Raw genomic sequence first — 26,920 nt, 5'->3', positions numbered from 1 at the left:
GATGTAAGGACACCGACCATTTCAGCTGGAGGTGGTCAAGTAAGGCTTCACAGAGGAGGCGGCACTTGTTCTGGGTCATGAAGGTGCAGAAAGATTCCAACAGATACAGATTTGGAGGGAATATGTTCAGGCCTGGGGGACAGTAGCACAAAAGCATAGAGATGGGAGAGGGGGCTTGATGAGATAGAGGAAGAGTTAGTAGTCCAATTTGTTTAAAATAGAGTATAAGAAAGGCATTGTCATGAAATAAGCCTGGAGAGATAAGCTGGAAGCCCTCTTGTAGAAGGCCACAGATATTATACACGATTGAGGAATTTGTATTTTATCATGTAAGCCAAGGGAAGTCACTGATGGTTTAGGGGTAAGGGAGTGACATGGTCAGACCTCTACTTCCTACAGAAAGATTATTTTGATGGCTCTGTGACAGATGGATTAGAGATGAGAGAATAAAGGTAGAACGGCCAAGTGAGAAGCCCTAAAATAGTTTAGATAAGAGATAACAAGGACCTAAACAGTTTAGATGGAGAGGAAAGGGCTGAAGGGGAGATATTGTTTAGAATTTACAGGATTTGGTTTCTCTGACTGATTGAATGTAGAAAGTGAGGAGAGAGGAATCAAAGGTGATAACTGTGTTTTGAGCATGAGTATGTGGGAGGATGATGGTGTCATAACCCATAGTTAGTTTATTGGAATAGGGAAGTTTCAAGAAGGTGTGGGTTTTGAGGGAAAGATGATGAGGAAGGCAGCAGCATGGCATAGAAGAGAGGTCATTGGATTTAGGGTCAGGACCTGAGTGTGAATTCTACTTCTGCCTCCTTAGTACCTTTGTAACCTTGGGGAAGTCACTTTACCTACATGAGCTTTTCCCCCTCATCTGGAAAGTGAGAGGGTTCAGCTAGATAAGTTCTAGGATCCCTAACATCTCTAAATACAATAATCCTTTGATGAGATCACCAAAAGGAATGCAGAAAGAAAAGAGCAGAGCAGAGAACTGAGGACAGATTATTGGAGAGCATCCATTCTCAAGAGGCAGGAGAGACAAGCCGAATCTGTAAAAGAAACTGAGAAAAGACAGTCAAAGCAGGAGAGGAGAACCAAGAGAAAGCAGTGTTACAGACTCCAAAGGAAAAAGATTCAAAAAGGAGGGATTGTTAGATACTGCTGAAAGGACAAGGCTGATGAGGACTCAGAGAAGACCACTGGATTTAGCAATTAAAAAGCTCTTGTGAAGAGTGTTAAAAAATTTGAAGTTAAATGAGCTAATTTAAAAATTAAATTAACAAGTAATTAAGGCAATTAAAAGGTTCTCAGTGAAAAGAACAGTTTCAGAAGAGAAGTGGCTTACGTATTGATGTAAGGAGCCCCAATATTTTCTCTCAGAGCTTTAAGGTAATTTACTGAGTCAAAATTATCTCCAAGTGGTATTTAAACGATGCATTAGCTTCAAAAGGAAATGAAAAGTTCATAAAGTTGTGATACAAAACAATTTTGAGACTGTTAGATAAGAGAAAGAAAAATGAAAAACAAAAACCCAACTATGAATTTTTCCTTCCTCTCCCCCCGCCTGAAAAATTCCCCGTAGTTGTTTCTTGATTAAAAATCAAACACTCTTCTCATGTAAGTGTTAAATCAAGTAAGCAAGCATATATTGAGCACTTACTATGTGCCAGGCACTAAGCCTTGGTAATATGAATATGAAACAAAAGCTAATTCATGGCCTCGAGGAGTTTCCTTTCTAAGGAGGATCACAGAATGTGTATCTGGTTGAGACTGCATAGGAATTCAGATCTGGCTTTTTGTCACATTTGTTGGTCAACTAAAAACAATAAAAAATAATGCATTGCAAAATGCCACCTTTTTTCTAGGGACTTAGCTGACGTTTATATCATAATGTTTTTCGATGATGCTCACAGTAGGTCACCGCTGTACTGTGAAAATGATTGGAATGTTCAAAAAGAGCTAAGGTCAACTCCTCCAGAAACAAATACTGGATTATTGGTGTAATTTCACATTTTAAAAAAACCACTCAAGATTATCACATTAAATCCTAGAGTCACAGAATTTCAGAGTTGGAAGGGACCAGAAAGGTCATCTAAGACAAAAACACACCTGAGTAAGAGTCCATTTTATGATATTCAATTCAACAAGCATCTACTATATCCCCCATACATGCTTGGAATGCAAAGACTGAAATGAAATGGGTCCTGACCCTCATTGAGCTAATAAAACACTTCATGAATACAAGTAAGTAAATACAGTGTAGTGAGACAGGAACAGAGAGATCTCAGTTTTGTCAACTAGTCTTCTCACGGCATTGGCTTCTCATCCCTTAGCCAAGCAGGTTTCACTACCCTGAAAACTCCCCAGCTTTTCAGTGCCCTTCCTAAAAGGTGGTACTCGCCCGAACACAATTCAAGGTGTGTTCTGATCAGTAGCTTATAGGAGTACTATAATTTCCCTTGTTCAGGACAGTCTGCTTCTATTGCAACAGCCTAAGGTAGAGACTAGTCCCTCTTTTTAGATGTCACTTTATGCTGTTGCCTCACATTGGGTTAGCAAGTCACTAAAACCCCCAAATCTTTTTCATACAGATTTTTATAGACACATTTCTTCCATCCTGTACTTAACCTTGTGCTTTACTTTCTGAACCTGGTGTAGGGGCTAGGAAGCTTTACATCTATCCCTATTAAATTTCATTTTATTGGATTCAACCCATCTTTATAGCCTATAAAGATCAGTGTGTGGGTGGGAGATCCTGCATACCCAAATGTAGTCTATCCTTGCCAACTTTGTGCTTTCTGATCATTTCATAAGCATATTATGTGTGCCTTCAACTAATTCGTTAGTAAAAATGTTTACCAGAACAGACCCATGAAAGTCCCGTGGCACCCCACCAGAAGTGTCCCTGAAACTTACCACGAATCTTTAAATAATTATATCTAAATTTGCCTAATGGTATGACCATCTAGCTCACACCGCCCCCCACCCCAGATTTTCTACAAGTATCATTACTTGGTCCAATACCTTGTTGTAATTCAGACATACTGTGTTTATGGCATCTCCTAAACTATTGTTCTTGTAAGGATAAGAACTAGACCTGGGATTTAATGGGTGTAGGGAGCTCCCAGGGAAGAATCTGCTCTGCCAATAAAGGCCAACAACTTTTCTTCAACTCAGAGTCTCAGAGAGTTGCCTAAGCAATGAAAAGTTAAGTGACTTGTCCAGGGTCACATGGCCAATAGATGTCAAAGGTGAGACATGAACCCAGGTCTTCTAGACTCCAACACCAGCTCTCCATTCACTATACCACACTACCTCTCACAACCCTATCAAAAATGGAAATGGGGTTAAACTGATATAGTTTATTCTGAATGAGTTCAAGTTGACTCCAAGTGACATATTGATTAATTTTTAAGAGCAGGTCACATTTATATGCTTTTTTCCCCCACAAGACAGTCAGGGTTAAATAAGTTGCCCAGGGTCACACAGCTAATAAGTATCAAGTGTGTGAGATCAGATTTGAACGCAGGCCCTCCTAGCTCCAGGGCCAGTGCTCTACATGGTTTCCTAAAATGTACAGAATCACAGCTAGGAAGTCTCACTCAGAGAATAGGAAAAAAGATAATTGTACATGAAATTGCAAATCTATTATGTACAACTTTCAATTCTTTTTAAATATGTAATAAAGTTCCCTCCTCCCTCCCACCCTGCCCAGAGATAGCTACCATTAGACACAAGTATGTAAAGTACGTATAGCCATTCCTTTAATAAGTTCTCTAGAATTCTGTCTGGGATGGTAATCAAGTTCACTGGCCCATAGTATGAAAGATCAACCTTCCTCCTTTATTAGAAAATTGGGATAGCATTTGCTTGTGTAGCACTTGGTTGAGGCCACTTCCCCTATTCAGCCTCTCACTGGCAGCTTGAGTCATTACCCGAAGGTCAATGACTAATGCTTTCCTCAAGGGTCAAGGGGTAACCCTAAAGGGTTGGGATGTCTAGTACTGTTGCTCAATAGTGTGCTTCCCATTATCAATAAACTAGTAGAACTCTATTAGGGTATTTAGTTTAAAGGTGTAGCAAGAACAGTAGTTATAAAATATTTCCCCCAATAAGGGGCACATTCTTCCCTTGTACACACACTTCCCCTAAGAAGGAAGGAAACGAGCATTTATTAAACACCCACTATATGCCAGGCACTGTGCTTTACAAATGTTATTTCATTTGATCCTTGCAACTACCTTGTGAGGTAGGGGCTATTATTATTCTCATTTTACAGTTGAGGAAACTGAGGCAGACAACTGTTAAGTGACTTACCTAGCTGGGAAAGTCTGGGGCCAGATTTGAACTTAGGTCTTCCTGCCTCCAGGCCCAGTACTCTATCCCTCTATCCACTGGACCACCTAGCCACCCCTAGGGAGAGTGTACTCAAATTCAAAGTACAATGAGAGTAAGGCTTATATTTGAAGTGGCCAAGATGTACCTCACAACTTCTGGCCATGAAAGTGTTTTTGTCCTTTTATGGAGTCCTCATACGGTCCCCCCATAAGGGTAGCTCCTTTCTGGGCCCTGGGGATCAGTGTCTTTCTGGAGCCCATAGCCAATATTTTTCTCCATGACAAGGGGATCACAATCCATGGAGCTACTGCTGCCTATGATGGATTGACTGTTCCTTCTGTCATCAGTGACTACCACTGGCAGATGAATAGGACTTTTCTGATGTCTTCTGAACTCACTGATCCCATGGGCATTCTCATGTCAGGATATTGTCATTCATCTAAGATGAGAAAAGAATAAACACAGAAGAAGTAAAGGCATCTGGTACTCAGGGACATGTGGGTTCCAGGTGTGGGGGGGGGGAGGTCGGGAGGGGGGTGGTGCTAGCTTCCCTTCCCCATGCAGTGGCTCTCAACCATCCTCTTAACTTGAAAGCTGCCGGAAAAGAAAGTGAGAGATCCTAGTTAGCTGGAATATTTTGCATGCACACTCAGTTTTGCTCCCTTCTAACCCCCCGCCCATTAGTAGATTCTTCATCACTTCACAGGGTTGAACCAGAAGTAGGCTCACCAAGCTTCCAGATGTTGGAGTAAGCCAGACAGGCAGAAAATACGTGTGTATGTTCTGTATAGCCCACCAGGAAAGGTAGATCTGAGCACACTCTAAAGCCTGGCCTCTCACTGGTCAATCTCCCAGTTACATTTATCTCTGGTTCATCTCCTCTGCCTCTAGTATTACTTAGTGATCACTGAAAGTGATAGTAAAATTGGGAGAAGGAATAAGAGAGCCGGCCAAAGAAACAGAATGAAGAAGGGGACGTATACGGGAAAGGGGAGAAAGATCATAGTATTTAGGGCTAGAGGACATTTTGGAGATCATCTGGTTCAAATCCCTCACATTCTAGGTGAGAAAACTCTATCTTGGACATGTCTTCTATAAGATCACACAGGTCATGAGTAGCAGAGCCAGGATTCACCCCCAGGTACCCTGACTTCAAATCCAATGCTCTTTGCATAATGCTATATAGCCTCTATGATGAGTTGGGCATGTCATGCCAGAGTCTACAATAGCTTTAGAATCCCTGAATCAGAACCTTTCATGAATCTTCAGTCTGGTGTTGCTTTTGCTGTGAGAGTCCTTCCCAGAGATGACGTTCCACGAGGTACCTTTATGTCCATGGGCTGCCAGAGTTTGAGGATCTTAAAATCACTTCTTCACCTGTAAAATGAGCTCTCTTTCCAGTTCTAGATACCATGATGCTATATCTGGAGCTGTGTTGAGGAAAAAGCAGACTAAATTGCAAGCCCTTTGAGAACAGAACCATGTCTCAGCCTTTTCTTAGATCCACAGTGCTTAGCAAGGATCAAGGCCCAAGATAGGACTTCTACCAACACCAGCTGATTAAATGCTGACATTTTTGTGAGTTAGTCCAACAGGGGCTGAGTCTCAGACCTTTTTCTGTTCCCAATATGTGTATATTTATGTAATCCTACTTCTGTTTCTTTAACTCTTAAATGGAAGCAGCAAGGAGGTCTTCTTGAATGAAGCATCCCTTCTCATTGTCCAGTAAAAAAGGCAATGGGGAACATGTAAAATGAACTTTTTTTTTTGTTTTAGGTAATGGGGTTAAGTGACTTGCCCAGGGTCACATAGCTAGTACGTGTTATGTGTCTGAGGCCGGGTTTGAACTCCTGAATCCAGGGCTGGTGCTCTATCCATAAAAGGAACTTTTTTTCAAGATTTCTTTGGTCTAGTACTCCAGTGACATACTTGCTTCATAAACCTCATTTCCTTCAGGAGTAAACCTAATCTGAGTTAAAAAGCAGATAAATCTACCTAGAGTAGATTCACAGGCATTTTTAAAGAGTCACCTTTGTAAATTGATGGAGATAATTAACTTAGGACAATAGAGTGACCTATTTACAGACTAGAGGTGTGGGGGAAGGGATGGGCATTCAAAGGAACACCAAGAAATAATGATGGCGATCCCTTCACTGACTGAGAGTTAGGGCTGCATTGCTCTGTTTCGCAATTATGCATTCCCTCCCACCTCAGTATTTCTTTTCTGCCTCAGTGTTTCTTTTCTGCCTCGGATATCCAGGGAACTCCTTCCATTTATCTCATCATGGACACAGTTGCCACTGTTGATCCTAAGTAGAACAATAGGATCCCGACCCTTGTGGAGACTCCAATCAATGGCGAGATGCTGTTTCTTTCCGAGTGTCCTAATTGGGCAACACTCTAGATTTCTTTCCTATGGCTCAACCCAAGTTCTGCTTTTCTTTCTATTCCCAGATCCTCTTTCAAAGGGAGTCTGGGAATGCGGCAACCCAAAGGGCAGGAAGGTGAATCACTGAATGGCATTGAGAGTAGGGTGGGGGGGTGGAGAAACCCTCTGTCATAGTAAAAGAAATGCCAGACCAAGCCTTTCGAGGTTCACAGGGGGTCTGTGCCTCAGACTCAGTGATAGCAAAGCTAAGGCTGCAGACTGTTGCAAGGTATGCCCAGAACAGGAGCACTGGAGAGTAGACAGCGGTGACATCCTTCAAGAATGGAGGACTGGACGGAGCCAGCCAAGTGTTGCTTTGTCTGTCTGCCTGTTGCCCAAAGGATGATGTGCAAATTCCTACGTCCTGCTTTCAAAAGCACTTGCTCACATTTGTCTAGCGCTTGGAGATTTACAAGCACCCCATACACAATTTCTTTATTGGATCCTGACAACCACCCTGTGAAGCTGGCATTGAAAATATACATATTTTCAAATGAGTCAGACTCACAATAACCTGTTAGGTAGGTGAGGCAGGGATTATTATATCCGTTTTGCCGATGTAGAAACTGAGGCTCAGATAGCAGACATGACTTTGGTCTAAGGTGTCACAGCTAGAGAGGGATGAGGTTTGAGAATCCCAGGTCAGATCCAGACCTCTTACTTTACTTACTTCTTCTGTGCCAAACTTTAAGTACTTCCCATTTGCAGACTGTGGCTACAAATAGATAGGTGGTTCAAACTCAATTTCAAATCCAATCATAAGATCATAAATTGAGCATCTGCCATTGGAATGGCAACAGATGATACCTGCATTGTTGTCCTTAAGAGTACAGCTACCAGGCGTACAAACCCCACCACCACCCTTGGTCATTTTAAAGGTTTTTGTCTAAATCACAGCCTTGCCTTACACAGGTCATAAGCACACATGGGTTTTCTGAATGTGTTTACTCTGATGGCAGGCTTGTTTTATTGCAGGAGGAAGCCCTTTTACCATATCTTCTCTCAGCTGCCCCACTGGAGATTTGCCTGCTGGAGGATGTTGTGGCCTTTTATTCTTTGAGATTCATCTACAGTTTCTTTTGGGGATCTTTTTCATTTTTTTTTTTATAGCTTAGATTTATTGTGCTAGCAGTTTAAGAGTACTAACCGTCATAGGTCATTGACAGCAAATATCTATTCAAATGAGAGGCCAAATCAGGGCTCTCCATCCATGTGTTAATAAAGTCTGAATCCATGAACCGTTGAACTGACCTTGCCCTGGGTTTTTTGCACTGTCCCCAGCAGCTGCTGTCATTGATGAAGATTTTGTACTTTCCTGTTCACAGAGGATTCTAGAGTCTCCCTGTATCATAGAAAGATTTTCTTCTTCTTTGTCTTCTTCTTCTCTTTTTTTTTTTTGATGGAGAAGGAAAGAAGGCTGTCAGAAAACCAAGCAGTGTTGCTAGAAGTGCATCTGTTTTTACTCATGTTGAGTCTTTCCAGGTGAACTGAAGTAAATCATAGACTACAAAATGAAAGCAGATTTTCCTAAAACACCCATTTGGAACATTGTGGGAGAGTTCAGTCCCCGTCCCTTTCCCTAACCCCTGGCCTAGGCCACTAGGTATATAATCCTTCCTTGCTTTTTATGATGGTTTGATTAATCACGTTGCTAAGATCCTTTTCTCCTCATGAAAGGTACCATCAGTATTTTTGGCCCTCACAAAATCATCAAAAAGATCAGAGAAACTTAGAGGTAGGAACAGAGAGCAGAGGCATCTTTTTCTCTGTCTGTCTGTCTGTCTCTGTCATAAGGCATACTGCCTCTCCAAAAAATAAAATAAAAATTGATATAAATCATATATACAATATATACATGTTATTTACAGATATCCTTATATGTGGATTATATACATGCATACATGCATATATATGTACACACACTTAGCTAGTTGCATTTTGGAGCACGATGTTAGTCACAGGACGTGAACTTTAAACAAAGATTGTCTCAGTAGTTGTCCTACGCCGAGAGCAGCTGGGCTAGCACCATCAGAGAGCCAGTGGAGGCCTAGACAGCTGTTGCTTAAGGATGAGGGTTAGGTCGGTCAAGGCAAAGGCATTTGGAACCATGGCAATACTGTGATTTAACAGGAGATGGCTAAAACACTATTTCCTAATCAGCCTTAAAAAGTAAAAGCCAGCAGAGGCATGACGGGGAGCACGTGCTGTTCAGCTGAGGGGACAGCTTGCTCAAACTAGTTCCATTTTGCTCTTTTCATTCTGACATCCTCCTCCCTTCTTACCTGCCCACCCCCACCCCCCCAGCAAATTTTCAGCAAATTCTTATTAGAAAATACATGGTCTTTGTCCTTTCCTCCCACCAACCTCACTCAGCACTTGCTGATTGAAACAAGTGAGAATCAAACCTTCACCCCCACAACCCCCACTTCCAGTTCTGCATGTTTAATAAATGAACGACCAACCTCCCTCCCCCAAGCATGGCCTGTCCCAGCTCCCCTACCTCCCCAGGCATGGCCTGCCGATGACAGCGATTAAGCCAGGCTGCAGAAGACTTAAAAAGCATCTGCTTTCAGTTCCCATTTTTGGCATATTTTAATGAATTAACTCTTGCAGCAGTCACAGTACAATAAGGCAGGACAGCAAACTCTTGCAGGTGTCCCTGCCCTGCAGGTCTGAGGATCTCCTTCTAGCACTAAAAATTACTCATCTCCTCTGCTGTCGTAGAGAGACATTACCCTAAGCACCTGAGGACAAATCAGTGTGGTACTGTAGGGAGAGGTCTGGACTTCCAACAGGAGAATCTGTGTTCAAATCTCTGCTCTCACATGTGTGATTGGGAGCAGTTCACAAGCTGTCATATTCTTGGTTTCCCCATCTGTACAATGGAGTTAATGACAACAGTTCATATATAAACATTGTAGTATCTATAGATTCAGACAAAAGCCTATGCTGCTCAGAGATTACATGATATAAATAATATTTGTCAGACATTTTCTATTTCCAAAATCCTCAACTCACGTCAGATAAGAGAGAACCCTGTCGAGTACTTAAGGTCATGCTTCTTACTCTTTTTCGCTCTGAACAAATTCTTAATTTAGACTTGTTCTGCTTGTCTCCAGAGGGACTCACAGGTCTGGTGGATGGAAATACCAAGGGGTAGATTTCAACTCAATATAAAGAAGAACTTCTTAAGAATCAGAGCTGCTGAGAAGTGTAAAAGGTTATTTGGACAGATATGAGTTCATTGTTACAGGAAGTATTATTGGAGGGACTGAATAACCACTCATCAAGGGTGGGATAACAAGAGTTTCCAGCTTTAGGTTGGAAGTGCCTTCTAACTCTTGATTTTCCGTGGGCCTCTAAATTATATTTAACTTATGACAAAAAAGGAAATAGGGGTGGGGTCAGCCTCTGAAAAGTATTTATGAAAATAAAGGAGAAAAAAAATAGAATATACTTGCACATACAAAAGCTAGAAAGTATAGGAGATTGGCTGCCATAGATAAGGTTCCGAATTGCAATTATATAAAGATCTGCATTCCAGTTCAAGAAGATTTAAGAAGACACATGAATTAAGGAGGAAGGAAGGAGAGAAGGGAAGGAAAGGGAAGGAGAGGGAAGGGAAGGAAAGGGAAAGGAAGGGAATAGAAACAACTCTAATAAGAGGAAGATTTGTTCCTGTATATAAAGATCACAGCCCAGTGTGATGGGTTTTGTGATATACTGGTGTATGCTAAACCATTAGCTGGGAAATAGAAGATTAGAAAATTGGAATCATTATGTTCTCCTCAAAATTAAAGTGGGGTTTATAGATTTAGGGCTGGAATGGACCCTAGAGTTCCTCTAGTCAAGGTATTCTTAATATTTTTATGTCATGGATCCCTTTGGCAATCTGGTGATTGCCTATGAATGCCTTCTCAGAATATTTTTAAATGTATAAAATAAAGTACACAGGAAACCAATGACATTGAAGTAAAGATTAAAATTTTCCTTGGCAAATGCACAGACCCCCTAAAATTTATCCACGGATCTCTAAAAGGTCCATATTCCCCATGTTAAGAAACCCTCTTAATCCAATTCCCTCATTTTATGCACAGAGAATTAAGGCTGAGACTTAAATTATTTGCTTGAGGTCACACAGATGAACTGCATGATAATAATAATATTATAATAATATCTGTCACTTATATAGAGCTTTAAGGTTTGCAAAGCATTCTGTGTTGACTGTATCATTGATCTTCAAAAGCCTGTGAAGTAAGATCTCAACTTTACAGATGAGGAAACAATCTTAGGGAGGGTAAGTGATTCTCTAATTGTCAAGCAACCATACTTCACTTCCACCCAATCCTACAATGGCTAGATGGCATTGAAGCCTACCAGCAAATAGCATCCCCTTTACACTCTTAAAAAAAGTATTGAGGACCCCAAAATACTTTTGTTCATATGGGTTATATCTTTTGGTATTTATTGTGTTAGAAATTAAAATGGATAAATTTGAAAAAATGTCTTAATTTAAACAACAATAATAAACCCATTCTTTAGGACAGTTTAAATAATATAAATAATAAAAACACCTCTAAATAATTCAAATCCATGATTATTTTTGTGTTCAGAAAGATGGGTTTAAAAAATAGAAGTAATGTTCCCCCAATGAATAAGGGAAATGCATAGCCCCAGAGATGGCTGGATGCCATCCCACTCAATGGCTTTGAGCAGCACATGGTCCAAAGGGCAAGTCTATAAAGAAGGGAAGAAGAGTAATCAGAGGACTGGAGGAACTCTTGCTGTTAAAACCAGGGACTTCTGGGAAGGCACTGGGAAGGCTGGGCTAAAATCTTAGCTCAACCACTGACTCATGCTCAGTTCCTTCATTAGGATCATGGGGAAGTCACTCAGCTTTCCATGCCTTCATTTAGAGGATGACAATAAAATGTGGATAAGAGGACTAGTCTCGTCATAACTCACAGGTATTTTATAGAGTAGATGAATTCCTGTTTCTGAAGGGCTTTTGGCTCCCTGAAGAAACACCCTAAATGGGTTGTTGGCAGCATTTTTGTTACTCTTATTGACAGTGATAGAAGACCCTAGAGAACAGGGACAATCTCTTATCCATCCTTGCATCCCCAAGTCACTAGAACATTGTGGACATGTAGAAAGAGCCTCTAAGAGACATGGGGTTGAAATGTCTCTCCATGTCAGATGATCTTCTAAGACAGGAAAGTTCTATGAGATAGGAGAAAGAACGCTAAAAAAAAATTGACATCATAGGGCCTGAGATTGAGTCCTGTTTCTGTGTGACCTTGGGTAAACCATTTCATCTGCCTAGGCCTCAGTTTCCACACATGTAAAATGAGGGAATTAGACTAGATGACCTCTAATGCCTCTTCCAGCTTTAGATCTATGGTCCTATGTCTTCCTGATCTGTGATCTAGACCAGTGGTTTTCAAACTGTTCAGGATAAGGACCCCTCTATGCCCTTTTCTTTTTTTAGGCAATTAGGGTTAAGTGACTTGCCCAGGGTCACACAGCTAGTAAGTGTGAAGTGTTTAGTCTGAGGCTGGATTTGAACTCAGGTCCTCCTGACTTCAGGACCATTGCTCTATCCACTGCACCACCTAGCTGCCCCCCATACCTCTTTACACTCTTAAAAGTACTGAGGACGCCAAAGTGCTTTTGTTCGCATGGGTTATATCTTTTGGTATTTATTGTGTTAGAAATTAAAATAGATAAATTTGGAAAAGTATTTATTAATTCATTTAAACAATAATAATAAACCCATTACATGTTAACATAAATTTTTATGAAATTTGTATTTTCTAAAACAAAAAAAAATTAGTAAGAAAAGTGCCATTATTTTCTGTAGTTTTGCAAATCTCTTTAATGTCTAGCTTAATAGAAGCCAGCTGGATATTCTTTCATGTTCAGTCTGTTGCAATATGTTTTGTATGCAAACATAAAGTTAACTTCATCAAGTTAAACATATTTAGACAGTGTATACATCCTGGACCCCACTCCCCATATGTTGTATTCCTTTCTAGATGCCCCAAATTCTAGAATGCATTTTGGTAACTTGACTTTTATACTTTTAAGTGTTACCTATATTTAAGTACAAACTATGATTATATTTATGTATTGATGTGTTAAGTAATTCACCTAATTTTCCAACATGGTTCATAAACTGGCAGAAGGTAATTCTGAACGAGCAGGTCTGAAGGTGTATTAAACAGTAGCAACAATGATATAAGCTATAGATGGCCTCCCATACTGATTGTTTTAAAGGAGAGTATTCATTTAAATGTAGGAGTTTTGGCTTTTTTTTTTTAAATAATGGATCTCCATACTTCGTAATCACCTATCACATATGAGACATCATTGAACACATTTTGCCTTAGATCATGAACTAGCAACTCTAGGCAATTTTAGTATTTCAGTCAGTTCTGTTCCTGTAAGAATTTAGCAACTGCCTCACATTGCAACGTTATCATTGCTATTATTTTTTCCCTCTGAAACCCTGAGTGTCTTCCTCTCTCAGATTGATTTTATTTATTTATTTTTTTGACTAGGTAAAAGAGACCATTCTTTATCTCATTTCCTACCTAGCCTTAATCCTTGAATTGGGTGTTGCCTTAGTCAAGCTGAGACCTGGAAAGGTCTTAGCTCAAAAAGGCCAAGGCCTTCCACTGCATCCGAGGACATCTTTAGTCATCCTGATCCATGTCTGGGAGGAGAGAATGAGGCTGGTGACTTTGCATAGTCCTGCCTCACTTAAATCCAATTCACTTGCAAGTCATGACATCTTCATGATGTCATTGTCCTCTTTAAGAACTAAGGACAAACAACCAACAAACAGCATTGTGTTATTTTGGCTGAAGTGTGTAAAGAATGTCCAGTCTCACACAGGTATGTAGTTGGAAAATGGAAGAGTATTTTAATAGACAATGTCTTAATATTATTATGAAAATAATTTTGACCTCACAGACCTATTAAAAGTGTATCAGAGATCTTCAGAGCCTATTTTGAGAATCACTGTTCTCTAGACAATGGATAAACTTAAGGTGTACAACTGGGATACCTTATTTTCATTCAGGTTTTTCCTATAATAAACTGCAAAAACCTTAGCTTTTCCAAATGAAGTAACACATTATTTTGTTAACTTGGGATGAAAGGTAATTTCTCATTAATTTGGTTAGAAATAGAATAAGATTAAATACATCATTCCTCAGGCCCTTAGCAGGAACATGGACTTCAAGATTTTCGTTCTTTTGGCATATTATACCACCACATTTTACTAATCATATATTCAATTATTCATCTCTCCTTAACATGATCTTCTCCTTCAATATATTTGTTTGCCCACATGATCATACTAGTTTTGGCACACTGGACTGAAAAACTAAGCAGTCATGAAGAAACTCGATAGTATATCATTCATTTAGTTATTCTTCCCTTAGCCCAATTGTTTGCGAATCTGCTACAGGCTTGGTAGTTGACCCTTTTCTACAGATAGAACTTACAATCAGAAATGGAAAGTAATTGTACATGAAAAATCCTTTGACGCTGAGAGATAGATCCAGTAGTATGTGGCCAAAAGTCTCACTTTATAAATTGATATACTAGAGAATCCTCTGAACCATTCTGGTAGCTATAGACTTTGTTGAAGGACAAGGCTCCTTTTCAGTTCAGGAATGAACACAACAGTTTATCCTGTCAATGGCAGGACTTTCCAACATTAAACTTGTACTTTGATTGCTTTAGACCTTATTTTCATACTTATCCAGTGTTGGTATAACTAAATACACCAAAACTATATTGGGTCAATTGCAATGGAAGTCAGAGTTTTGTTTTTGTTCTTTTATCTTAAGGTTTCTAGTTTCAGCCCAGATGACATAGGGTTTCCATTTTATGCCATTGGCCTGTAACTCAACTTACTCCTTTCCCTTTCTGCCCCCAAAATGTCTCTAAAATCAACCACCATTCATAGAGAAAGCATTTGTGATCAGCCCTAGTGTTCAGATCCTGGAAGAATGCAAAGTCATTCAATTCCTCACTCTTGGCTTGGTTCTCTCCCAATGTACAGGCTAATCAGCTGCATGTCCTTCAGCTTCTTTTGTGAGGCATTTGGGATGCCTTCTGACCCCCTTCTCTGACCCCCACCTGCCTTTTCCTTCCCTTTTCTCCCCAGTCCCCCCCATCCCAGAATCAGTATTTTTGGTGTAATGTCAGTAGGAGGGGGTGAGGGGAAGAGTCATGATGAGGACAAAATAGCAAAAAGCATTACTAATTCAGTACAAGGAACCCTCAGCCCTTCATTCAACACAATGTGGCTGAAGAGGATATCCTGTCAAACCAATGATAACGAGGGAAATAAAGTCACTTCCTCACCAGCTGCTTTATTCAGGTATAAAAAGGAAGTCTTTACTTCCTCATGTTGCTCTGCCCACCACCCACTCAGGGCAGCACCAGGGCTGCTTCTCCCTTTTTCACAACTTAATTTGTTGCAACTTGGATCAGGGTTTGTGGAACTTTTGTTTCAATGGCACGAACAGTACTCTACTGTTTTCCTGGTCATTGCATGTTATGCTTTCTTATGTACCATAAAAACTGTATGTCAGTAGTTGTATGCCTGTATTCATTGCCATGGGAATAGTAGGAGGGAGGAAATATCTTCTCTGGCCTCTGCTCAAAGGATAGGAAATAAATGGGTAAACTAGAAATATAAAGAGGTAGATTTAATCTCATAGGTACCACTTTCTACTGGAATATCACAGTAGACGGGCATACTTTATTCAAAAGGAATGTACTAGGTATGAGAGTGGTAGAATCTCTTTGGGTCTTAAGAAAATATGCTTAGGCAAGGAGATAAAAGAAAATGGCAAGTAGTGGGAGGAACATAGTAGGAAGGATCTGAATTAAGGATCAATAGGGGGGAAAACAGTTGGAATGTTATCAGGGGTGTACTGCAGACCACCTAGACAGAAGGAGGAAATAGATGAGAGAAATTTTGGAAAGAGATCACAGACCTTGAATAAAAGGATGATATTGTTCTGATGGTAGACATTTGTAGGAGCGCTCTCTCTCTCTCTCTCTCTCTCTCTCTCTCTCTCTCTCTCTCTCTCTCTCTCTCTCTCTCTCTCTCTCTCTCTCTCCCTCTCTCCTCCCCTTCTTTCTGCTGGAGAAGATCAGCTGAGAAATTCTGATTTGCCTTGATGATTTCATCCTTTAAAAGGTAGAGGAAGTGACTAAAGGAACTACTATTCTGGACTTGATTCTGACCAATAAAGAGGAACTGGTTGCTGAAGTAGAAGTGACAGAAACTTTGGGAGTTAAATGACCATTGCCTCATGATAGAGACGCTCAAGATAGAAGAAGAGAGTAATGCTTAGCATAGTCTGATGTGCACTTAAAATAAAGCAGATTTTAAGGGGTTGAGAAAAAGAACTGGTAGAACCTATTAGCTTAATACTCTTCAGGGGAGATTGACCAAAGAGGAATGAGAAGGTTTTAAGAAATCTCTCCCCACTCCAGTCCATCCTCCAATCAGATGTCAAATTGATCTTCCTGAAGCTCAGGTTTGACCATGTTACGTGTCTCACCACCACCACCACCACCTGCACACACTCTCACACACACACACACACACACACACACACACACATACATTCAAAACATTCCATTGGTTCCTTATCACCTCCAGGATCAAATATAAAAGCCTCTGGTGTTCAAAGACTTTTATAACCTCATAACTCACTGCCACCACCTTTCAAGTCCTCTTTTATCTTACAGCCCCTCATATACCTTACGATTCAGTAACATTGGCCTCTTTGATATTACTTCTACAAGATACTTCATCTCCCATCTCTGAGCATTTTCTCTGGTTGCCCCTCAGGCCTGGAATGAGCTCTCTCTCTCTCCTCATCTCCTCCTCCTAGCTTCCCTGGCTTCCTTCAAGTCCCAGCTAAAATCCTAAATTCTATGGGAAGTCTTTTCCAGTCTCCCCTTAATTCTGGTGTCTTCCTCCACTGATGATCTCCAATTGATCTTGTCTATAGCTTGTTTGTACATAGTTGTTTGCATGTTATATTCCCCATTATGCTGTGAGCTGCTTGAGAGCAAGGGCAGACTTCTACCTTTTTTTGTGTCACCTGAGATTAGCACAGTGCCTGAGACAACATTGGTGCTTAATCAATGTTTATTGACTGTTTGATTGACAAAAGGAGAAATTATTCTATTTTGAGAAGGAAGAGGAGGATCTGTCTAATGAAATCAATGTGGCTGTTGTCTAATGAGTTAGGTGGCTCAGTGGATAGAGTAATGGACCTGAAGTCAGGAAGACTTGAGTTCAGATCCAGCCTCAGACCCTCACTAGCTGTGCAACCCTGGGCAAGTCACTTAGCCTCTGTTTGCCTTAATCCATTGGAGAAGGAAATGGCAAAGCATTCCAGTATCTTTGCCAAGAAACACCATGGACAGCATGGTCCATGAGGTCACGAAGAGACACATATGACAACAACAATCATCTAATGAAATCAGTATGCTTGTATATGATCAACAAACTCATTGATCAACTCTAGATTCTAATTTTTAAAATGGAAGCTAGGGTAAGTATCAGGGTAAGCAACTCTTCAAAAGAGTGACATGGTACTTTAAGATTGGTACCAGAAGCCCTAAGCCTCAGAATGAGATAATTGTTAAGAGCAACAAAAAGGGGTTTTCTAACTTTATTGGGAGCAAGTGAGGAGTCAAATCAGGGGTAAGATCCCTGTTGGGAGTTGATGTGCTGATGATATTGTCACTAACAGTGAAAAGGTCTCTATTTTCTCATCTAAGTAAAATTATCTTTGGCCAGGGAAAAGTGGGATGAAAATGTTGTGAATGAGAAATGAATGAGTAAGAACACAAGATATGTGAGAAGGTAAACATCATATGCTTATGCTCAGTGAGTTCATTTCCCCAAGCCCAGACTAACTCTGCCCGAGGCTCCTGAAAAACTGATAGGTGTACTTGACAAGCCATTGCTACTGATGTTTAAAGATCTTGGGAAATAGTGTCCAAGCATGAGGAAGACCAAACATCCTGATTTTCAACAAAGGAACAGGGGCACGTTCTGCAAAACTATTGACCAGTGAACTTGACTTCTATTCCTGGCAAAATTCTAGAACATGGTAGTAAGGGGACAGCTTACGAGCACTTAGAAAGGGGAATAGTGACCGCCAAAAGCCAGCATGATGAGAACAGCAAGAACAGTCATGCCAAGCAAACCTCATTTCCCTTTTTCATTAGGTTATTAGACAGGCAGATCAGGGAAGCATTGTGAACAGAGGATACATTGATTTTGTCCTAGCATTTGACAGAATCTCTCATGTTATCCCTGTGGACAAGATGGAAAGATGAAGGACTAGATGACTGTACTGTTAAATGAATTAGGAGCTGATTGAATAACCAGATCTAAGCATAGTCATTAAGCAGGAGATAGCAGTGTGAAAGATGATCTTCAGTGAAGTGCCTCAGGGATCTCATGACCTGATGCCATTCACCATTTTCATCAGTGTTTTGGAAGGAGGCAAACTTGTCCAATTTTCAAATGATACAAAGCTAAGAAGGATACTTAACATGTTGATTAACAAAGGTGAGATTCAAAAAAGATCTTGACAGGTCAGCACGATGGACTGAATCAGTCCTAAGACCTCAGCTCAGACCCAGCTCTGCTACTTACTACCTATGTGACTTTGGGCAATTCGTTCATCTCGCCTCTCTGGGCCTCATCTGTAGAAGGAGAAGGTTGGACTATGGTGCTTCTGAAGTATTTCCAGCTCTAATTCTATGATCCTGTGATGATAATAATAAAAAATAACATTTTAAAGGATAAGTGGAAAGTTCTACAAAAGTTAAGCAAGTCAACCTTATAAATACAGAATTGGGGAGGTATGGTGGTAGAAGCCAGAGGAAAAAGATCCAGGAATTTTAACCGACTCTGGGCACAATATGAGTCAACAAAGGGGACGTGGCGGCCAAAAAGTTCATGCTCTTCGGTATCACATTCAATGGGAGCATAGTGTTTGGAATAATGAAAAAACAATAATTTTTTTCTACTCTGTTCATGTCAGACCACATCTAATGTGTTGTGTTCAGTTCGAAGCCTACTTTAGGAAGGACATCTGCAAGCCTGAGCGTGTACAGAAGGGGACACCCAGAATGGTGACAAATATAGACAGCACATGCTATATGAGGATTGTTTGAAAGAATTGAGCACTCTCTTGACAGAGAGGTGATGCACTAGACACATTTCCAGACATGGCCAATGCAGAAATATGCTTTGTTTGATGCATATTTGTCATAAGGATTTTGTTTTTCTTTTCTTCTTTTTTTTTTCCCAGTGGAAGATGGAGGAGATAGGAAGAAAAATAGATACCTGATAATTGAATAAAATTTTAATTTAAAAAGAAATAATTAGATATGTTTAGCCTAGAGAGGAGACATGCCAGTTCTCTTTCTTTGAGTATTTGAAAGGCTGTCCTATGGGAGAAGACTTGTACTGTTTGGCCTCCAAGGAGCAGAATCAGGAACACTGAGTCTGAGGGGTAGAGGGATGGGTCTAGACCTGATGGAAGAAGAATCTTTCTAACAGATAAAGCTGTTCAAAAGTGGAATGGGAGGGAAAGGGCTTCTCCTTCACAGGAGCACTTCAAGCAGAGGCTGAATGACTGCTCATCAGTGATCTTGTAAAGATTCTGAGTTAGGTTTAGAATGGACTAAAAGACTTGAAGTCCCTTCTACCTCTGACATTCTGTGATTTGCTTTTTGCACAGTGGTTGGCAATCCAGTGATGCATGCACTAAGTAATCTTGTTTAGAACGTAGGACTTTCCAGCAACTGTAATAGCGTTTCTTTCATGAACATTTAGAAAGACTTTATCTGCTTGTAAAATTAGCACCAGGTCTGCCCACTTGTTAGGGCTATAGCCACCTAGAATTTCTTCTTTAGTTACTCTAGATTAAGAGAAATGTACTCTTTGATTGAGTACACATGCCTATAGCCAAATCCACAGAAAATAAAAGGCCTCTGATCATCAGCATATCCTAAGGCAAGTGGATTAACTTTATGAGCCACAGTTATATCATCCTTAGCTCAGATACCTACTAGTTGTGTGACCTTGGGCAAATTACTTAACCTCTGCCTCAGTTTATTCAACTGTAAAATGGAGATCATAATAACATCTACCTCACAGAGTTGTTATGAGGATCGAATGAAATAATGTGTATAAATCCAAGCAGCTAGTAGATATTTAATAAATATTTATTCCCTTTCCCTTAAAAAGAAGATAATGACATTCCACCTACATAAAAGAGATGGGAGGCAGAGCCAGTCCAGATGAGCTCTTTGGGATGATTCCAGGTTAAAAGTCTGGATCTAAACTCTTTTCCTTTCCCTTCCCTTGCTATAATATTAGGCAGCATTTATATAATGTTTGAAGGTTTGCTTTGCAATTTTGTGCTTTACAATTATTAAATCATTTTATCCTCAAAACAACCCTGAGAAATAGGTATTATTATAATACCCATTTAACAGATGAAGAAACAAAGATAGACAGTATTTAAGTGACTTGCCTGGGGTCACACAAGCAGTAAATATTTGACGTAGTATATGAATTCAGATCTTCCTGACCCCATAATTTTGTAAAAGCTGATATTTCAATATGGTTTTATGGTTTTCATGAAAGATACCATTTAATAAGGATAAATGAAAAACAGTATGCTAAAGTTACACTATAAGGCTCCTGTGCAAATTTACCATTGGAGACGGGAGTTAATGTGTATTGGTGGGGGGCAGGCAGGGTGTACCAGAGGATGTTAAATTTTCAGTATGAACATTTATGCCTTGGAAATCTGCAGTTACTACAAATCAGGGCTTGATTTATTGTTTTATTGATTGCCTAGATTTAAGAAAATGATGGAGAAAATATTAATAATGCTAGTTAAATTATAAAGTGTGTTCATAGGAGAGGAGGTTGTTTAACATTTACCAGAATACCCTACATATGGGTTATAGGCCAAGCAAAATCACAGTACCTGTTCCCCATGCCCAGCTTCCTCTTACACAGTCCAAGGTACTTTTCTGTGGCCAAGGGTACTTTTTCACTACAGCTGGGGAAAGGGAGAAAACCTTGTTATACCCCTTACCATGGCGCTGAGTACATATTTGTGGGCTGATTATCATATGCATGTGATTCTTCTCTGAATAATTGTTCAAGATGTAAGAGTGTGGAGTGGTGTTGTGGGAAGATGTCTGGATTGGACAGAGGGAGCTCATCTAGGTTTGGAATACCATTTTAATGGTGTTAGTTCATGTCCAGAAAGGTTGTGACTTCTTCATGTCATACCACTATAAATTCCTTAAGAAGTTTCATTATTTTAAGCCAAGCATTTTATATCAGTATTTCTTATTTTCAGCCAAAACATGTGACTTAAACATTTAATGAATGTGATATAGTTGTCAGCCACTGATCATCTTTGTGGCAGCAAAAATCCCCTTAGAAATTGTGATTTGTTTCTATAATAAATTAGTTTTAATACAATGGAATTCCTGGTAGAGAAAAAAATAACAACAGGGTTAGCACTTATGGGGCAGAGGCCAGTCAAAGGGGTAGGCTGTAGAGACAAGCTTTTAATTATATGTTCTTAGCATTCCATCAATGTGAATCATTCATTATGTGCCATCTGAAGAAAAATAGTTACTTCTTTATCTCATTCGATACCAAAGCACAATTTTTTTTATTGATAACATATAATAGAAATAAAATTATTATCTAGAATGTGACTAGGGTCAGACTGTATTTATGGCTGTGTGTGTTGTGGGGTGGGGTAGAGAGGAGGTGGTTGGGGGAAGTACCTAGGCAGAGCCCCAGGGACAGAGATGGGGTGGAGATGTGCAGGTGGAACTCTTATAGCCCATGACACAGGGTACCCTTCCAAGTGAGGAAGTGATGACATTGGTGGGGCTTCCCTCATATTATCCCCACCCTTATCCTTGTCCCCTTCCAAGTGCAAAAAGGGTCTAGGTCAGGGGTGGGAAACCTCTGGCCTCAAGGCCACATGTGGCCCTCTAGGCCCTCAAGTGTGCAGCCCTTTGACTGAATTCAAACTTCGTAGAACAAATCCCTTTAATAAAAGGATTTGTTCTTTGAAGTTTGGATTTGGCCAAAGGCCTACACTTGAGGACCTGGAGGGACACATGTGGCCTTGAGGCCAGAGGTTTCCCACCCCTGGCTACAACTTCTCTGAACCTCAGTGCCCTTATCAGTAAAATGGGGATGATAATATCTGGGCTGCCAGCCTCACAAGGCTGTCATGAGGATCATATGAGGTCATGTTTGGTGACAACTTGTTGAAGACTATCAAGCCCTGTACAAAGAGAAAGAAGAGATAATTGCCCTTTTAAATATTCAGATAACTTCCCTAGAATAGGGAATAAAAATAGCCTCCAGACCCATCACAAACCATCCTCCTAGAAAACTGCATATCTTAAATACACATTTCTCTTAAAAACATTGTCAGAAATTTCTAAGAGTCAACTTTATTAAAGGTCTATATGAAAAGGTTAGAGGGAGTCCTTGCTCCCTCTTGTGGCAAAAATGTGACTTTGCCTAATTGAAAAGCTGAAGCAACCAATTGTTTGTGGTCAATTAGCTCAGTCTGGTTAGATTCTCATCAGGATTAAGCTAATCATGGCTTTGCCCGTCACTCATCTATTGGTCCACTTAACCTGACTTTGTACTATGGCAGAAGACCGGTCCTTGCTGGCTAACCAAGTGAGAGAGTGTAGATGAGTCAGCTGAATCCATCCTCACTCCTTGAAACACAATTTGACTCCTACAGGAAATGTACAAATGGGGTTTGGGGACTACAAGGCACCTTACAGGTCAGTAGCGGACATGTGTTGTGGTGCTGCCTCTGCTGTGCCTAGCTAAGTGAATTTCGGTAAATTGGCTAATCCTGCTAGCTCTACCTAATGACAGTGGGGTGCATTATGCCATTTTTATATCTGAAGGACATTTACTAACAACTTAGCTCAAAACCTTCATCAAGCCTTACTGGAGGCTGTTACAATTTATACAAGTAACTTAAAACAGAAAAGATTAAAATGCTGACCCAAGGTCTTAACAGTCAGGTCAGTGCTGACGTCAAGGACTGAATTTAGGAGAGGAAACCTAGTTCTAGCTCACAAGCCTGGCAAGAGTTAAGTCCACAATTTAGAATCCAAAGTGGTGCATTCCCCATGATTTTCATAAGAATATATCGCATAATGATATCTCAATGAACGATGTGCTACTTTCACCTAACACAAAATGTTAGGACTTCATTTAAAGCCTGTTGGAAACAACTTACTCCTACCCCTTCTTTTTCCTCTAAATACCTAAATAAAGGAACAGTTAAGTGCTAGTGTTGTTGTTGCTCTTGGGCTGCTGTTGATGCTAAGTATTTTAAGTTGTAAGTGCTAGTATTCCAAATGAAAAGTATTTGATGCCCTGTGCTGTAGACAGATGAAACTTAAAAGAACTTTCATCCATAACTCAATTCTTAGATAAATTAAGAAAAGAACTCATATTTCTGTAGTGTTTTAAGGTTTACAAAGTCCTTCATCACAACAATGTTATAGTGTAAGTAGTTCAAGTATTACTATTCCATGTTGTTGTTTTTCAATCATGTCTGATTCTTCGCCATCCTGCAGAGTATAGACCATACTGTCCATGAGGTTTTCTTAGCAAAGATACTGGAGTGATTTGCCATTTCCTTCTCCAGTGAATTAAGGCAAATGGAAGTTAAGTGACTTGCCCAGGGTCACACAATTAGCAAGTGTCGGGGGATAGATTTGAACTCAGATTTTCCTGACTCCAGGCCCAAGGGTCTCTATCCACTGAGCTGTCTGGATGCCTCCCATTTTACAGATGAGCACATTTAGGCTCAGGGAGGTCAAATGCACATAATTTGTGCATGTTCCCAGAACATACCGTCAAAAGCTAGGTCCAAAGGAACTGAAAGATAGAAGCTTTTCATTTTTTTCCAGCCCCCAAAGTGTTTTCATTCCAGCAGCTATACAACATTGGATGCTTTATAAACTTCGCCACAAGTTCAGGGCAGAAAGCTGTTGTGCCAACTTTTACATGAACCAAAATGAAATTGTTCACTATCTTTCCCATGGAAAGTTGTGACTTGTGTTACAGAAGCCATTCTTCCCGTCCGTGATCTCCTTGTGGTTACTCTGAAGGTACCACCTTCAATCAGTTCTTTCTGGAACTGATTTCGCATAGACTTGGATGTCATCCCGTTATATCCAACTCCTTTGGACTCAGTGGGCCCTAAATCACTTACCCAAGAGGCACTGACTGATTCAAAAGACATGGCTCTTATCTGATTGGTCCATGGAACTGGGGGCGTGTAGCCTCAAAAAAAGAAAAAAAAACATCTAAGGAAAGGGTTTTCATGTGGAAGGGGGATTCAATTTGTTCTACTTGGCACCAGAGGAAAGAATTGGGAGCAATGAGTGGGTTTTGAAAAAATGCATATTATGACTTGATAGAAGGTGCAAAACAACTTCCTAATAATTAGAGCTCTCCCAAAACAGAATGGACTACCTTGGGAAGCAGTGGGTCCCCCCTCATTTTCAAGCAAAGACTGGATGACCCTTTGTTGGGGTTGTAGCTGGAGACTCTTGGACAGCTGCAGATAGGTGACTACTGAGGTCCCTTCCCACTCTTTTCTGTGATTCTTTGAATTGGTGTGACATAATTCCTACTGACATCCCACTTTTTTCTTTTTTTCTATCCAGGATGCCTTTGTGGAATTGTATGGCAACAGCATGAGGCCTTTGTTTGATTTCTCCTGGCTGTCTCTGAAGACTCTGCTCAGCCTGGCTCTGGTGGGAGCTTGCATCACTCTTGGTGCCTACCTGGGACACAAATGAATCCGCAAGCACGCAGTGGACAGATATGCAAAAGGCTCACTAAACTGTAGAAATAATATGTGTTTTTTTTCGGTGATACATAATGAAATTTGGACGTGGTCTCTTTAAGAGAAGAAAAAAGGAAAACATTTGAGGAAAAAAACAAACTTTCGGGCAAAATATTAAATCAGCTATTTACTGCCAAAGGGAAATATCATTTATTTTTACATTATTAAAAATTATTTATTTAAGACATTTACATTTAACCTCCTGTCTTCAGAAACTCTGCCGCTTAGAGCAAAGTAACACTTACTATGGCTTCACACGGAATCTCCTGTGCCTATAAACGCTGATTTGTTTTAAACGGAGTTGGCTGGACTGACTCAATCTCCGAAGAACAAACAAACTGACAAAGGACCTTACTGTCGGGGAGTGATTTTTTAGGCTGCTTGAGGTTAGGGAGGTGGGCTGCATTTTATGTGCATTTATTTGCCCTGAATCGAAGTAGAATTATTTCCTCCTGGGAAAAACAGATGCTTTGCATATGATTTGCATGCTACACACACCATCCAAGGGGGGGTAAAAGGAAACCTTGGGGCAGACTTATGATCCATTAAGATTCTTCACATGTCTTCTGCCTCCCCAGGACAGCTATGGGAAATATAATCTTAAACCATAAATGAAAGTATTTTTTTAAGCTACCAATTGTGCCGAGACAGCCTTTTAACAATTAAGACAATATCATCCAATACCTTAAACACTGATTTGTCTATTTAGACACTCAGAGATACGTCAGTCCAAATACTCCCTTTCTGAGTAGGAAACTGGCTCCTTTGGAACGTCAAGAAATCAACATGTCAGTGATTTCTTCAGCATCAGGGTGTTTTTTTGAGCTACTCACACAGAAACATCAGGACACCGTAAGTGCCTGTTTCTCCAGGGTGAGACTGCAGCTTGCAGGCCTGTCTTGTGTCCCAACTAAGTGGGCTCGTTCCTGGAACCAAGCCCATGCAGGCGCTGGCCTCCATGAGGGTTTCTAAACAGTGCAGTGTGGTCTCTGAATCTTTGGAAGTTAGCAAGGTTTTGAATTCCATTGGCAAATAAAAGAAACATTTTTCAATTCAAGAAAGAACTCTAAGTGGGGCTCTGCTAGGGGCTGTTTATCAAATTGGAGATAATGAAATCAATTTAGGCTCATTTTTCCAATTTAAAGTGGAGCTTTGGGACGAAAATGTTTTTTTTTTCCACGTTGGTCATTTCTTAAGATTGCCACTGAAGAAGAAAAGGCTCACAAAGTCACCACCCAGATCATCTTGACAGCTTCAGAAAACTGCTTCAGTCCAGGAGAAGGCAAAAAAGGGAGAGAGAGAGAGAGAGAGAGAGAGAGAGAGAGGAGAGAGAGAGAGAGAGAGAGAGAGAGAGAGAGAGAGAGGAGAGAAGAGAGAGAGAGAGAGAGAGAGAGAGAAAGAAAGAGAAACATGGTAAAGGAAGGACTTGAAACCCTTTTTTATCCAGATTATAAATGTATCTCAAATAAGGCAGACAGATGAGGAGTGGTAAACTGTACCAAATACTGTCCAAACAGCATGCCTGTATGTGGGGACTGAGCCTTTGACATATCCATGTGGTTCAAAGGAAGATTTTAATAAAGAAGGGAAATGTCAAAAGGAATGTTGTGGACTAACTGACTTATGCCTATGGAATTTGATGGTAAAACTCATGAACTTATTGTTATTATTGTTTGTTTTTATTTAAAAACCTGGAAGGGGGTGAAAAAATTCCAGGTGTGGAATATGGAGATTATCTGCACATCTTGGGAGAAGAAAAGAAAGAAAAGAGAAGAAAAAAGAAATGGCTAGAACTGTAGAAGAATCTCAAAAAAGATCCAGCCTCCAGCTCATAAACTAGAGAAGAATTTGTGTTTTAAGTTTAGATTTCACTTTGTGATGTATATGAAATACCTTTGAGGCATTATGGCATTATATACCATTTATCTGTATTAACTTTGGAATGTTCTTTGTTCAATGTTTAATGCTGTAGTTGATGTGTTTTCAAAGCTGCTTTTTTTTTTTTTTGGTATGTACATCTCAGCATTTAAAAAAAATTCAGTTATGGCCTCTACACTATTTGTTAGAAAGGATGAGGATTTTCCATTTGAAGTTTTGTATTTTGACTCTCCAGAAACTCTTAACAACACCTCTCGTAGCCTTTGGACCT

General features: G+C 40.2%; 1 protein-coding gene across 1 annotated transcript in view; it reads left to right on the top strand.

The window, feature by feature from the left end:
- BCL2 (BCL2 apoptosis regulator) overlaps positions 1-26,096 on the top strand; it is a 224,292-nt gene extending 198,196 nt beyond the window's left edge. The window contains 1 exon segment of the mRNA XM_020995793.2: positions 24,590-26,096. Coding sequence (XP_020851452.1) covers positions 24,590-24,724 — 135 coding nt within the window. The 3' untranslated portion in view covers positions 24,725-26,096.
- The last annotated feature ends 824 nt before the right edge of the window (positions 26,097-26,920 follow it).

This window comes from Phascolarctos cinereus, unplaced genomic scaffold (assembly GCF_003287225.1).
Source record: "Phascolarctos cinereus isolate Bilbo 61053 unplaced genomic scaffold, phaCin_HiC Scaffold_4;HRSCAF=312, whole genome shotgun sequence".
Lineage (NCBI taxonomy): Eukaryota > Metazoa > Chordata > Mammalia > Diprotodontia > Phascolarctidae > Phascolarctos > Phascolarctos cinereus.
This window is presented reverse-complemented; position numbering and strand designations above follow the sequence as displayed.